Source organism: Gopherus evgoodei, chromosome 11, assembly GCF_007399415.2.
Source record: "Gopherus evgoodei ecotype Sinaloan lineage chromosome 11, rGopEvg1_v1.p, whole genome shotgun sequence".
Classification (NCBI taxonomy): Eukaryota; Metazoa; Chordata; order Testudines; family Testudinidae; genus Gopherus; species Gopherus evgoodei.
Window position 1 is genome coordinate 44722923 of NC_044332.1, and position 16053 is coordinate 44738975.

At 37.1% G+C, this 16053-nt stretch overlaps 2 protein-coding genes across 7 annotated transcripts in view; one reads left to right on the plus strand and one right to left on the minus strand.

The window, feature by feature from the left end:
* Nucleotides 1–16053, plus strand: part of LOC115659409 (sodium channel protein type 3 subunit alpha) — a 964414-nt gene that overhangs the window by 515992 nt on the left and 432369 nt on the right. The gene's annotated exons all lie outside the window — the stretch shown is intronic.
* The window catches only part of CSRNP3 (cysteine and serine rich nuclear protein 3), a 155305-nt gene continuing 147274 nt past the window's right edge, over nt 8023–16053 (minus strand). For all 5 annotated transcript variants that reach the window (XM_030579488.1, XM_030579487.1, XM_030579485.1 and 2 more), the window contains exons 4-5: nt 14359–14655; nt 8023–12586 (exon numbers count right to left, since the gene is read on the minus strand). In XM_030579488.1, coding sequence (XP_030435348.1) covers nt 11555–12586; nt 14359–14655 — 1329 coding nt within the window. In that variant the 3' untranslated portion in view covers nt 8023–11554. The remainder of the gene's footprint in view (nt 12587–14358; nt 14656–16053) is intronic.

The window sequence follows — 16053 nt, forward strand, 5'->3', positions numbered from 1 at the left end:
GTTGTAATATGCCAGCACTGGGAGAAGTTACTGAGTGTACTATGGTTCTTCCTGTTTGGAAAGCTATTATGCAATGATGTGTGCCAGCAGGTTCTCACCAGTAGGGCCATGGCAACCAGGACTACCCTCTCTTTTTGGGAGGGAGGTGCTAAGACTAAAAGAGAGGTGAAACTTCAGTGTTGTAACATTGGCCTATTGAGAACCACTGCTGTAGCCCTTTTAATCCCCCTGTCCTGCATAACACCCTCAAATCTTCTGTGGCAACGTGACAATCTCTTCCAGCACAGGAAGCCATTTAATTAATCCTAAAACCTGAGTGCACAGTTAGATCGGTTCACCAGTCTCCAAACCCAAGAGAGAGTTACAAATCCTGTTGCACGATGATTTGCAATATAGCCTACAGCAGGAAAGGACTTCTTCCTCTAATGCTGCTCTGCCATTAGCCACATCATGCTACCGTATAAAACGAACCAATGAACAAAAATGAAACAGCGTTCTTCTGTCTGACTGCATGCTTAGTGTCCCAAAAACCAGGAAATATTGGTTTCTGAATAGCGCTTTGAATTAATTAATGAGGTAATAAAGCACAGAAATGATATACTACTCTTTAGCATACATATGCTGTAGTGCAGGGAATCAATATACCTAGAACAAATAAGCAATCTGAGTATGGACAAGGTTTCACTACGATGTATTAAGTTTAATCCAATGCTTGTTATGTCAGGTCAAATATTTTTGGAAACCCTTTTTGCCTAGCTTTGTCAGTAGGCAATTTTTTAAATAACGACCCCATCTTCTGAAAATATTTGGCTGTGCTCCTATTGTAAAGTCTTATACCAGTGCTCCCTCATACATTTTTATGCCTAAGTATCTATATCAGAAAAATCATGTAAGCACAAAATAAAATGTCATCATGTACCATTCATTAGCTACTGTGCTTTTCTTTTACATAACAGGATACTGTTGCTAAGTATAGGGATGTATTTAAATAGAGGATTGAAATTCAGCATATGTCAGACAGTTTCCTTGGGCTCTTTAATTCCTTTGATTTAATTTAAAGCACTTTCTCTTGGGTTTGCTGCTCTCCAAAGGAGATTAAAACCACCAAATACACAATGTATTCAGATGGAAATATACTAGATCAAACTGCTATATGAGCCACTAACATTTGCCAACAAAACTAAAATCCACAATCATTTTCTCTCTCACCGTTCTCTGTTAACCCACCCACCTTTCCAAACATCTAGGAGAACAGGCTTTGCAGCATGCTTGATTTAAGTTACAGAATGCTCAATCTTACTCCAAGACAACAGAAGCTCTAACAGTTACGAAAATATACGTGCTGATTCTCCACTCACACCAGTTTGACATTAGCAGAATCACATTGGACCAGATCCTTAGTCAATGTAAATTGGTGTTGCTTTATTAACTTCCATGGAACTATGACAATTTACATCAGCTGAGGATCTGACCCATTGACTTGAGTATAATTATTTCTGATTTATACCAGTGTGGGTGTAGACTACGTGTTTATAATGAATATAAATCCTATTTTACAAGCTTAATTCTAGTTTATTTGTGAAACTGGAATGCTGCATTCTTTAATTTAGAGGACTAGTTTTAAAGGTTGTTTATCCTTTTTTCTGTGTCAGTATGTCCTGACTATAGTGGCAAGCCCTGGAGTGTAATTAATTATAGTTCATGGAAGAGCAAACCACAGACTGGTAACAGATGTTCATCTCTATTTTGTTTTGCATAATTCCTGCTAAGATAAAATGATGTTTTATGAAAAGGCCTTCATAGCAGATTTTACTAGAGAACAACATCTGATCTTTCAATTAACAATCATTTTAAATATTATAAAATAAGATTCATAGATGATTTATCATTGAAAAATATAAAACTCAAATTAACATAATATAACATAACAACATACCAGAATAACCAGAGAAAACACTATGATAAAAATATAAATTCCCTAAAGGGGCTATGTTTGTTAGTTGGTAGGTTTCAGAATAATTAGGCAATAGGCTGAAAGTTAACACTGCCATTTACCTACCTTCATCTATTTGAAATGTGTTTGGTGTACAAAATTACTGCATTATGACCAACAGAGGGAGTATTGCAAAGTTATTTCGAGCAGCATTTGGAAAATCTTTCTTCTTCAGCCTAAACAAAACTGGCATGACAAAGTTACCAGGATAATAAGTACAGCTGAATCATGCAATTTCTCTTTCTGCCCATTTTAATTAAAGTGTATGTGCTACTGTTCACTAATATGCAAACAGATATATGAAAAAAGGCATTCCTGCTCATTTCTTTACATTTGAAGGTTGCTTACACTAACAGTTTAAAAACAACTCATGAAAACATGCGTTCAGAGTACTGTACAAGGAAAGGAAGAAATACTAATCTGCGTGAAAAGGGAGGATTCTAAGGTTCGCTATGCTGCTCCTCCCGCTTGGAGAGGAGATACAGCATTAATTATGGCACCAGTAGATAGGAGAGGAAACTGTTAGAAATTGTATATTAGAAATAAGATGCACATGGAAAAATGGCAGTAGCTGATGTAACGTAGAAACCTGTTTTACTGTGTTGCAAACAAATGGACAATATATATAGTACAATATATAATAAAAATACAGGAGAATACGAGTGCCACTAATAAACAAAAAGAAACCTAATGTTAAGACTTAAAAATGCTAATTTTATAATATGTACATTGCAGTAATAAGCCACAATAAATACATCAATTTCCATATCATTCATAATAAATACTGAAAATATAAATACAGAAGAATACAGATAATTTGAATAAATTATTACAACATAAGGTCCAGTTAAGTTCTGTTGAATGTTATTGTAGCTTATATTACCCTTTGGCATCTTTGATTTTACAATTTATAAAACAAAGGAAATCAATCTAGGAAATGTGTAATTCATCATGAATTTGTAATGTTCAATGATTTTCATGTATGTAGGTATTTTGATTTTAAGGTGAACTCTCTTTCCATTCACTTCTCAGTTTGAAAACAGTCCAATAAATAAAATGCTGCGTTTCTGCTGAAACCCTCATAATTTTAGCATGTAAGATTAGTTATAATGGAAAATAAAACATTTTAATTATATAGAAGTTCAACTATTTTTCTCAAAAATTGTTAGTTAGGAGTTATATACAATTTTTAAATCAACTACTACTGTATAATTATACTGCTACACTGCAATTCCCATTGTATTTAGCAACTGAATTGGTTATATCTGTTTGAAGGACAAATAATTCAAAGTGCTTTTGAACCTGTGATCTAATATAATATTAACCATATTAACTTACTGTCTTTCTATTACCAATTGTGAGCTCACAGAGATTCAGAAGCACTGTTAATATTCTTGCACATATATTGCTGAATCTTTTAAAATATATGGCCATGGTAGACAATATAAATTTTACATAGCTGATATTTGTTCGACCAGCCAAAGGTATTTTTAACATGAAAAATGTCTTTATAATAAATGCTGAATGACTTTTCTTACAAAATTGATATACTCTATCAGTTTTAAGTGAAACCATATCAAAATAACAAAGTGCCATGTTCTATATTCACAGGTATTAACCAGTACATATGTATTAATAATTTTATTTTCAAAAGGTTATTACACCAGAAATGCAATTAACTAAAATAAAGCAGATCAACTTTACTAAGACACTATTACAGGCTGAGGCTGTTAGGAACAGATTTGTAATCTACAGATTTTGACTAATTCTGCACTGTTAAATGTCTAGCGCTTATTTTACATCAAACACTTTTAAAACATTTTTCACAAACTACACTTCAGACATATCTCCATAGAAGTGCCTACAGTCAGTCAATTAAAAGAAGGGCCCAGTTATGGGCATTATATATAATATATATATAAAACAAAAAGAGTCTTGCTGTTATGTGAACATTCACTACAACACTTCATATTTTGAAATAGTTACACATAAAATTACTCTAATAGTTCTAGTACTTTTGTGCGGAACAATTTGAAAATAAAGTACAGTGGCACATGTTCACATAACAGCAAGACATTTTTTTGTTTGTTTGTTTTAAGAGAAGCAACTGGCAGCGCACACGAAAATATAACCCTGTTGAGAAGTCTGAAATGCCAGGTTTAGCCTGCATATCAAAGACTCACTTGTGGGTGGGTGGTTTCACAGTAAACCCCAAGCATACCAAAAGGGCTGGCTTTCAAACATAATCCAAAACAAAACTGTAGGCCCACGTCATTAATCCAGAAAAAATTACAGCTCATAGGAGCCTAAGGGAGTTAGGTGTCCAACTAGCATTGACTCTTACTGGGAGCTGAATGCCTAACTCCCTTAGGCTCCAAACCTAAGTCACTATTCAGGAGGACCTATATTTCTTCCTTACTCTTAGAGTGTGTTGTTACCTGGAAATTAGGTCATCTAAGAACAGGATCCTGAGGAGCTGTGCTAACTAACTCAGTGTTAAACATGACTTTGCAGTCAGAGTAGACAGGGATAAGCTGTGTTTCACACTTTATCCACTGGCTGTGATTAAACCTATGGTTTCACTGATGTTTGCTCATGACCAGCTGACATGATGTTAAACATGTCTTCTTCCTGTATATACTTGCTGCAAAGTTATGTTTAACAACATTAGTTAACACAACTCATGTCATGTTCTAACACAACTTAAATTTCTAGTGAAGACAGACTTATGGTGCCTGCTCTGGGCCCCTCTTAATCTCAGTTTTTGCCCTTTTTATGAAACTTTTCCTTTGCTATCAAGATAACAAAAGCCTTCTTCCAAAAAAATCCATGTCAGCGCAGATGCATTAAATGAGTGCATGGTTAAGACTGGAGCCATGTTTGTCAATATATTTTCCATTAGTCCTCCAGACAGTATATAAAACTATTTAGGCTTTCTTTGGCTGCTGTGAAAACCTTTTATGCAGGAGTGGGGAATGGGGGCAACATGTTCTTTTCATTTTCTTGTGGATTTGTTACTACTTGAGAGGGGGAGGGATAGCTCAGTGGTTTGAGCATTAGCCTGCTAAACCCAGGGTTATGAGTCCAATCCTTGAGGGGGCCACTTAGAAATCGGGGGCAAAAATCAGTACTTGATCCTGCTAGAGAAGGCAGGGGGCTGGACTCAATGACCCTTCAAGGTCCCTTCCAGTTCTAGGAGATAGGCATATCTCCAATTATTATTATAAAAAAACCAAAAACATCTGTTGAACATTCTACAGTATAAACAGTTTGACAGACTCAGTCACTGCTGAGGCATAAGTGCAAATGATTAAACAAATAAATAATACAGTTGCCTCTTCATCTTCTCTGGGCCTACTTGAAAAACAGGAGACTTTCCATCTGAGAACCAAGCTGTAAAGCTCCCTGGGTGTGGCTCTTTAGCCTCCAGGAACAAACAACAGTGTCCCCTCTGTGCTACTGGGCACCCTGATGCACCATCTGCCAACCTTAGGTCCTCCAGAACACTAACACTCAATATACCTTTCAACCTTCCCTTTTCAGAGAGACATACCTCATTTTAGACTCACATTTCAGCTCTTCCTTAATGCCAAGCCTCATCTCAAAGCAAAACTTTTCAAGGGACGATACAAACAGAGCAAAGCTACAAAACACTAAATTCTTCAAAATGTATGTCAGGTGAACTGGAGATGTCTATAGTAAATGCCATAATGTAGGCTGCTTGGGAGACAAGAAACTCAAGCAGCTCTCATGGAAGGAATTAAAAACCCTTCTTCCCAGATAACAATGCTACCTGTGGCACATTAATACCAAGTAAGTTGGAAGCTGCCTTGTGATTCTAGGGTGAAAAGAACTTGAAGACTCCTGGAGAGCTCTTGTACTTTATATACTCTATTTTCGTAACTAATCAAGAAAACTTGTTTCTTACATCACAATTTTCTTGCTTTGGATCCTTCTTGGAGAAAAAAGAGAATTATTAGCATGTCCGGTGATCACTGAGAACAGCAAAATTAAACAAAGTGCATTTTTTAAAAAAGGATGTTGGAAATTTTTTTTAAGAACCAAATTTTGAGATTTCTCATATTCATTATGGAACATGTAAAGGAACCGGGCTCTTTGCTTACATCTGTTTTATTTTCTGAAAATAACAGTAGTTTTCTACTATTAATTTTAAAAAAATACTGCTCAGACTTTATATTTTAGAAATAAATTCTACAGAATATATTATCATCTGAGTTAATTCTACCATTTATTATTATTAATATTTTACATCAAATGATTTGTAAGCACAATAAAGGCTATGTTTACTCTTTGGCCCCACCAGGGGAGCTGCACATTCCTGACTAAGACCTGAGCCTTCAGCCCTGAATGATTCAGGAAATGAAACAATTAGAGCAATAATCAAGCCCAGGTCGCCAGGCTACAATGTAGAGCACTATCGTTAACCAACCAGGCTAATCCGTTATTCAACAGATCCTCTTAAAACACTACAGTGGGCCAGATTGTCTCTCTTCTCCTAGCTCTGAGTGGTCTACAACTGCACTGTCCCAGAGCAGTTCAGGGAAAAAATTGAGCCAGAGACATAATTCTTGCCCTGGCTGGTTCCTCCCTTGCTCCAGTGGGGCAGGAATCTGCTAGTGATCTATACCAGTAGCAGATGACTTCCCCCCTGCCCTGGCTCAGATACACTGGGTAGTGTATTGGGGAGGGGGAGCAGAGTCAAGACTCAGTATCATCATCCCCATTTTACAGATGGGGAAACTGAGGCACAAAGAGGTAACGTAATTTATCCAAAGTCACAAAGCAGGCCATTGGCAGAGCTAGGAATAGAACCTAGGTTGCCTAAATCCCAGTCCAGTGCTCCTCCAGGCAATGCTGCCTCCCACAACGCCAAACACAACTTTAAATATTAAAAACCATGGCAAAATAAATTCTCTGTCTTGCTGAGGTTTGCATGTAACCTGTAACAGCCAGGTTTGGTTTATTGAAGAGTCTGCTCCCAGCTGAGAGGTTACTGTTGTGTGAATGAATTTCTCAAGACGCGGTGATGCAGGCCACACAAAATTAAATTGAGCATTTGGCCCCCAATCTCTTAGCATTCTAGTGAGTAACAAAACCATGAATACTGGACATTTTGTAGAATTTTATTACAACTAGTACTATGACATTTTAAAGAAACTCAGAGCACTTTAAAAAAAAATCAGTAGGAGGACTGAACTGAATAGAACTATTAATAACAGGTTTCTTTGAGCTGTAGGCTTTGCAGGAGTGAATGCTATTTGTTGATAACTGAACAGAATTTGATCAGAACCTGACCCAAGGCAAATGGAAAGGTACAAAATGGAACTATTGTTGTTAGAACTCAAAGAATTAGTAATTTGTACAATTTTAAATGACAGTCTCTGTCAATAATTTTAAATCAAAATTTACTCATCTCTCTGGCATGCAATCAGAATTTTTTTTATGAAAAACAATAAAATTTTAGATAATTGTTGCATTTTTTTTTCCTGGCCAATTCTCTTTTAAAGTGAATGTTCCAGTTGGCATGAGTTACAGCTCCTTGGAAACAACTACAATTGCCATAATTTTTCCAGCAAATTTCTAGCTTCATATTTAACTTTATTAAAGCTTAATATGCAAGCTAGTTGGTTGCATCTTCCAAGAGAAGCTAGATTTACTTCATTAGGAAAAAATGCAGTCAGTTCTGTGCTGTTTTTAGTAATCTTCAGTGCGCAAATTCTTTTATGTTGTACCAGAAGAAAATGTTTTGGGGTTACAAGTACATAAATTATTAGGGGAAAAAGAGTACTAGGAACACATCTCCAAAGAAAGCATTGTCTGCCACCTTACACACTGTTTGTACTGTTGTTGTAGTTGTGCTGGTCTCAGGACACTGCTGAGACCAGGTAGGGGAGGGAATATCTTTTATTGGACCAACTTTCTTGATGAAACAGACAAGCTTTTGAGCTATACAGAGCTGTTCTTCAGGACATTTCTTCAGGACCTGAAGAAGAGCTCTGTGTAGCTCAAAAGCTTGTCTGTTTCACCAACAGAAGTTGGTCCAATAAATACCAATAGCTCACCCACCTTGTTAGTTTACAGAATAACTTTCAAAACTATCCTGTTTCTTGTGAATGACTATTACCAGGCATCAAGTATCTTATGGATGTAAAGCTTTTTAAACGCAAACAAGGAATGGAGACCAATCATTAAAATAAATGCGGCTACAAATGATGTGCCAAATCTGTATAGACGACACACATGGCTATTTCTAATTTAACAACATACCCCTTTTAGCACATAGACATAAGGTTCACAAAAATGAAACTATTAGCAACCAACACAGGAAATATATTACTTCATTAACTGAGCAGTAGGGCACTCTAGGTTGGCCAAGGAAAGGAGACTGAAAAGTACTCACAAATCTCAAGGTTTAACCAAATCATTAAACAGAGCTTTTCCTTAAGTCAGTGGTTTTCAACCTTTTTTCATTTGCGGACTCCTAAAAAACTTCAAATAGATGTGCAGACTCCTTTGGAAATCTTAGAAACAGTTTGTGACCCCACAGGAGTCCATGGACCACAGGTTGAAAAGCACTGTCTTAAGCCAGTGCCTCTTTTCCTCCAAATTCAGACTCCAGATACTATATCCTCTGACTCCTCATAACTGTTCCCAACTTTACTTGTGGGAAATATCATAGCAAAATATTATTTAATCACCTCCATGTCCCCATCCCTTTGTATGTTGTGTGTCTTCTTATATTGTAAGCTCTTCTTATATTGTAAGCTCAGGGCCCAAGTTTAGTTCAAATACTATAATAGCAGGCCTCAGAACCTAGAGATGATTATACAGCACCTAGCACAAGGAGCCCCATCTTGATCAATTCTCTGAATTCTACTGCAATATAAATGGTAAAGAAGAACAGCAGCAATCTCATTATTTTAAAGCTAGTTGAAATGTGCTTTACATAATTACTTACTTTTCTGAGTGTTTTTCTTTCTAACGTCAGTGAAGATTTTCTTCATGTGGAAAGTTAGAGACTAAGAATATAATTTTTTATTGCTCCATAACAGGGCGAATAATGAAGTACAAATCTTATTTTCACCTGAACGTAATACATTGGTTAAATGTGCAAAATTATGTCTCCTTCTAGTGGCCAGTCTACACTGAAGTTAAGAACCTGCTACTGACTCATAGCTACTGTGTTAGTTAGAAGTTTGTGCTTTAAGTGCTAGTGTGGCATGTGCCAGGTTTCTGTGATGCGCACACAATGTCCCCAGTGATTTGTTACAGGAGCTCTGTAAATTAAGAGAGCTCTATTATCAAGATAATATTATCAGTAACCTGCATACTTCTTTTTATCAAATGTTTCTAATTTGTTTCTCTTTAAAAAGAAAGAATACCATTTGCTGTGTAAAAGCTGAGAACTCCTGTCTTAACTGACTACACGCCCTTCCGGGAAAGAAAAATTTCTACTGCAAACAAGGAACAGATGAATGGCTAGAATGGCTACTTTAGACAGCAAGTCCAAGTGGTCTGCACTTTCCCAGGAGATAGGAATGTCCTGCAAATGAAGTATGCAGTTCTTACTAAACCAGGGTTTCTATCTCAAAGGAATCCTAATGAAGGCATTCATGAATCAATGTGAGAACAAATAAACGAAACAGCTCCGTCATCTTACATGGAAAATATAAAAATATTTTGACAATTTAGTGTACAACAATTGACTTGAAAATGGTTGTGCAATAGTGTCATAAAAGAGCCATTAAGTCACAACTTCTTTTTCAGAGAACATCTTTTTAGCATGGTAGTTTTTCTACCTGGAATACTGTAGCTGACTTTATAAAAGGTGACTCAGCAGAAGAGTAATTGGTACAGAGTTGAAATCTACAATATGCTTACATCTGTATCCCTAAAACAACAAAATTTGTCAGAGATAAAAATTAAGCAGCAGATGCTATAATTTGACAAAAAAGACAATCATTTCCTAACAGATATATAATGATACTTCAACTTCAGTAAAAGGACCAAAATATCAAAACAGTTTAAGAAGTGTCCTATTGCACTTTAAAATAAGGCAATGCATAGCTAGGTATATCTAATAAACATGTAGAAAATGAACTCCTAGAAGTTGTTCTTCTCTAGAAAAAACAAGTCCAGATAATTTAAAGGTTGGGATGCAGCATGTGTTGTAATTCTCATTGTCCCTTTTAAAAAGTAAAATGAAAACCAGGTAGTAACAATTGATGCATGTAATGCATTAGAATTTGCCTACAAATTTTCACAACTGTAAAACTTCTGACATTAGTGTCCTAGTTGAATAAATAGATTCTGGTACCTAATACTATCATTATCAGAGTAATTAAGTGATTTTGTAGATTTAGGGTTTGATCAAAAGCCCACTGAATGGCTTCAATGGGCTTTGGATCAGGCTCTTAATTTGTAAAGATTGCTAAATAGGTAGAAGAATCTAGAAAAACAAACTGTTCTCCACGCTTCCTTTAACCTAACAGAATGACTCTTTGCTCTTACTAATTACTTATTTAAGCATCCATATATTGGCTAGGGAAAACTTGTATCAGTTTTATTACAATAAATTGTAAAATGCTTGTCTATTATATAGATCTCACAATCTGGAGCTATGGCATATCTCCAAAATTGTTCACAGTACCCACAATTAGTAAGGTACTGCAAAATGGCACTAAAGTGCATTAGTAAGCTGAATATTTGTGGGGCTAAAAGGTGCTGTGCAAGTTTATAAACTACTGCTTTGTCCTTATACACAACACCAATTTTCTCTAGGGGGAGTCATTGATTCAGACATTAATGGAAGATTGTCCTACCTTTCACCTGTTTACAAAATATAAATGCCCCCTTACTCACAGATTTGTCTGTCAAAAGGAGTAAAAACAGATGTAATGAATTTTAAAGAATGTATTTTAAGATCAGTTGCTAAGAGTAGTTATAAAAAATGTGTATGGTATGCCAGATGATTTTACATGGGCATGCTCTGCAGAACTAGCTATGGATCTTCAACTCAAATGAACATTCTGTTCATTTTTATCAAACATGAGTACTAAACTACTATAAATAAAATACAGTACAGAACACCTAAACCTTTTTCATACATTAATTACTTTTACATAAAAAGTCACTATCTTTTTCAGATATGTTGAAAATGTAGGACTCTAAACATGATTATTTCAAAGCATCGGTTTTAACAATCTTGCACAGGCCCAACAATTAAAAACATGAAGCTTTGATTCAGATAGCTTGGCAGGTTCCACATAGTTTGACAGGTAGGCTACTTTGAAATATGTATATATTTTTTAATTTATACATTTTCTATCAAAAGACAGTTTGATTTCTGTTTTTAATCTTTACATGAACTGTTTTTGTGCAATACCACAGCCATGTAGCTTGAAGAAAAAAACAAAATGTTCTGGAATATTAATCATAATCCAAGTTTTCTTAATCCACATCTTAAAAAATTATGATTCTAGGAAATCCAATTGGACGGCATTTAAATAAAGGGATTCAGTCCTAGAATATCTTAATAAATTAAACAGGTACTGTTTCCACTACAGGTGATTTGATACACTCTTCATGCAGTCTGCTCTTTTCTGAAAGGCTTACAGAATTCTCAGCAGCTTGCTCTGGTATGTGACTGTCACCGTTCAAAGCTGAAACAAATCCATCTTGAGAGGTACTTTTCAAGTATGAGTGAAATTCCACTTGAGGGTGGCTTGGCCTATGTTCAGTGTATAAACTATTACATGGAACACTGTTATCACTTTCTGAAGAGGAGCAACAAACTATCACAGAGGGGTTTGCAGAAGGGTAATGAGAGCTGGTGTAACTTTCCTCTGATTGCCGTGTGTAGTCAACAAGCTGCTCTGAAGTCATATTGTAAGGCACCAGAGAAAGACTACCATTTTTAACAGTGTCCCTTTCTGAATAGGTCTCAGTGATGTGGTTATTACTGCCAGGGGCATGGTTCTCTATTTGGTAATACAGAGTTGAAGAGTCAGTATAGTATGAGGCATTTTTAGAGTGGCTTTCACGTACTGCAGCGCCATCAGAATAGCAAAGGACAGAAGGAAGAGGCACCACATCGGCATGGGACTCCATGCTTTCTACAAAATCATCTGCTTTTTCTTCCTCCTCCTCCTCCTCTTCATCATCATCATCAGATTCACTGGGTGCTAAACTTTGTGTACTAGAATCTGTAACTCCACTACAAAAGCTACTTCCATCTTCTTCCTCCTCCTCATCTTCCCCAGGACAATCCAAATCTTCAGTAGACTGCAGGTGCATCACTGCAGCCTGGGGGTCAGTTTCAATTTCAAAATTCTCTGCAAGTGAATATTCTACTGGGTGGGGTACTGTACTCAGAGAACTAGTGTGAGCACTTACCTCACTGTGGCAACCATTTAGTGCAGGAACTTGCTGCTCTCTATTTTTCTCCAATTCAAGCTTCATTATTGTATGCAAAAAGTGAGTCCGTACACGAATGGGGTTAAATTCTATTCTACCTGCTGTATTGCTGCACCCTTCTTTAGTGCAACCACATGGAAAAGACATACGATCCACCTTTTAAAAAGAGAATACAGATTAACCATATGTACAATAAACCAATGATGCAACAGACACAAGAGAGACTAGAAGCATAAAATGACAAAATGAGATTCATTTGGGGAAAGTGCACAGTACAATATATATGGAAAAATAAACCAAAGCACAGATATTCACTGGAAGGGAGAACCTGGAAAGCAATAATATCATAAAAAACAGAAAGTTAGACATGGATTTACAATGCAGTGTAGCAGAAAACAAAAAGACAATACAGTTTTAGGTTTCATACGTCACAATGTGGACCAAGGGATAAATGATTTATCTTTCTATGGCTCTGCTATAACCACACCTGAAATACTGTGTTCATTGCTGGGGCCCTCATTACCAGAAAGAAGCTGAGATACTGGACGGAAATCAGATGAAAGAAACAAAAATGATTAATGATTAGGAGGGAATGGCTTGCGCAGAAAGGTGGGGGGGGGGGGGTTAAATTAAATATAGACAGCTTGACAAAACAATAACTAAAGGGAGAAATGACCACAGAAGTTAGAAATAGAAACTGGGACTCATTTTAAATGAGGCTTCAGTCAAGTGTGGATACACTATTGTAGACACAATAAACTGCAGGCTGAAAGAATAGAATTTAGATATCTACCTGCCTGATTGGATCCATAAATCAGGTACTGTAGTTAGATGCCTAAATTTTATCCTTTTCACCTACCTGCAATCAAATGCAGGTGCAAAATTAGAGGCCCCCCAAGGTGATCTAGGCCATATCCCCATCAAAGCAGAACTGAAAACAGTCTATGAATATTCAAGAGGGTAAACACTTGAGGGTAATAGGATGAGTTTAGGCAGATTTAAGAAATTATGAAAAGGAAAATTCAAAGAAACTCAATGATGGTGAGATCTATTGGGCTGTATAATAGTGACCCAATGGAACTGATGAAGCCTCCTTGCTTGGGACATTTAAAATGATCCTGTAGAAACCACCAGTAAATGTACATTAGGGAATACATTTTTGATTGTCGGAGAGATAGACTAAATGACCTAATACCAATGGTCCAGCTCTAGCATTTATGATTCTATCACACGTATTAATTGAAAGATGGTAAAACATGCTTCATTTATTGGTTCTTATTCTGAGTTTGGATTTTAATATTTGATTCAAAACTACTTGTGATTATAATTTAGGAAACATACAATCTGAAGTAACTGCAGATATATACTCAGGGGAAAAGATGTACACTATTTCTAAAATAAAATTTTATCTTGTAAAACCAGAAGTCATATAGGTTAGTGCAGCTCCCACTGGCCACGGTTCGCCATCCCAGGCCAATGGGGGAGGCAGGAGGGATGTGCTGGCTGCGGCTTCCCGCCTCCACCATTGGCCTGGGATGGCGAACCGTGGCCAGTGAGAACCACGATCGGCCGAACCTGCTGATGCGGCAGATAAACAAACTAGCCTGGCCTGCCAGGGTGCTTACCCTGGCGAGCTGCGTGCCAGAGGTTGCTGAGCCCAGGGTTAGTGACTCCTCTGTTGGATGTTTGGTTAAAGGCCCATAGAAGAATATGAGGAGCTGAGCATTTGTATTCAGAGGGGAAAATGCCAGTTATTGCACGTCTTCAAACTAATCACAATAAAAACCATATTTTATTTATATATATATTTATGTTACTGGTTTTGAGACCCACAAATTTCAGCACTTAGTAATTCATTACCCATAATACCTCTGTTGTGAGTTGTTTATGCCCTGCTAGTAAGGAATATCTGTAAAATAGATCTTTACCTGGCATTTTATGCCTGCAAGGCTGCAAGTACAAGTTTCTGGATCACAGAACACTCGGCAGTCACAGCCACAATCCTCTCTGGATAGGCGGATGGCCCTCAGCTCATGTTTTTCTTCCACATCAATCTTTTTCACTCCAGAGGCTCGCAGCAGTGCCCTACGTTTTTTTGTTGGTAGGGGTTGTAGAAAGAAGTATTCATCTACTTCTGTGTTGTCTAAATCAATATCATCATCAGAAATGTCATCCAACGTTAAAGTATTAGCCTCTTCAGATTCCACTGTACCATTCTTTGTCATCTATGATATAGAGCAGTTAACACAGTTTTAAGACTGTATACTACCTGAAACTAAAACTTTTAGTGAGAACATATTAATTATAAAGTATTTGTTTGCATGTGAACTATAAGAACACTAAGAATATACAGTATTATACATGGTTCTGTAAAGGATTCAGTAAGTCAAGGATTCTTAACAGATTTTCTTCTGAAGAGACTAATTTATTTCAGATGTCATTCCTTTTGGAATTGTCATGGAAATAAAAATAAATAATTGAGAATTCAGATTTTCACCTACAGTTGCAAAATCTGAAAGAAAAAACATTAATAATAATATCCCCCATACTGCTAGGAGTGGACATTTTTAAATTATTCATCAGTGCTTTCTGGTGAAAGCAAAGAGCTGGACAAGGATTAACTAAAACGAATGGGCAACATTAGTGTTAGGATTAATATGCCCTTTTGTGTATAGACAATACAATCATGGCTGAAATCATGACAGCTATTCACAAACTAACCTGTCTTTGCAGGAATAAAAATTACTTATCAGTGGAGTAAAAATGGAGAAACACACCAGAAGAAACATACTCTTATGCACTGTGTTGTTGTCATTTGAGACACAAGTACCCAACAAAAACATTACCAGTTAGAATTTGTATGCAAAGTACGTGTGTGACATTCTATACTCGGGGGAGCATCCTGGAACCCCCATATTCCTCATTTTTATATAAGTGTGATCTTACATACAAAGCATGCCTTGTAAGGTATAAGGGGAAAGGTTATGATCTGCTAAAAGTCATTTCTCTAATCATATATGCATATCAGTAATGCATATGAAGTTATGAGAACTGTGTTGTCACTAAAACATGCTGTAAATCGGGGAATTAGCCAGATATTAGCTCCCCAGAGGCAACAGCAAAGAAAGTAACCAACACCTGGATGGGGTATCAATCAACCCATCTACAACCATTGTCCAGCAAGGGAGTAACAATGTAATGACCCACCTGCATGAGGCCACCCCAGGGGAATTGCTCAACCTTGCCTGGAGACTCAGCAATGCACCCAGACATGCCTGGACTTGTGTTTTCCAAGCACATGGCCTGAGGGTATAAAACAGACATAGAGGCCATATGCTGGGCCTGGGCCCTTCTCCTGCCCCCACTTGCAATGCAAGCAACTAAGGGCATGGCTACACTGGAGAGTTGCAGCGCTGATGATGGGGTTACAGTGCTGCAACTCACTCTGTGTCCACACTTGCAAAGCACGGCCAGCGCTGCAACTCCCTGGTTGCAGCGCTGGCTGTACACCTGGTCTGCCTGGGGTGCAGCGATTCCAGTGCTGGTGATGCAGCGCTGGTCATCAAGCGTGGACACCAAAAGCGCTGTTATTGGCCTCCAAGGTATTAGGAGGTATCTCAGCA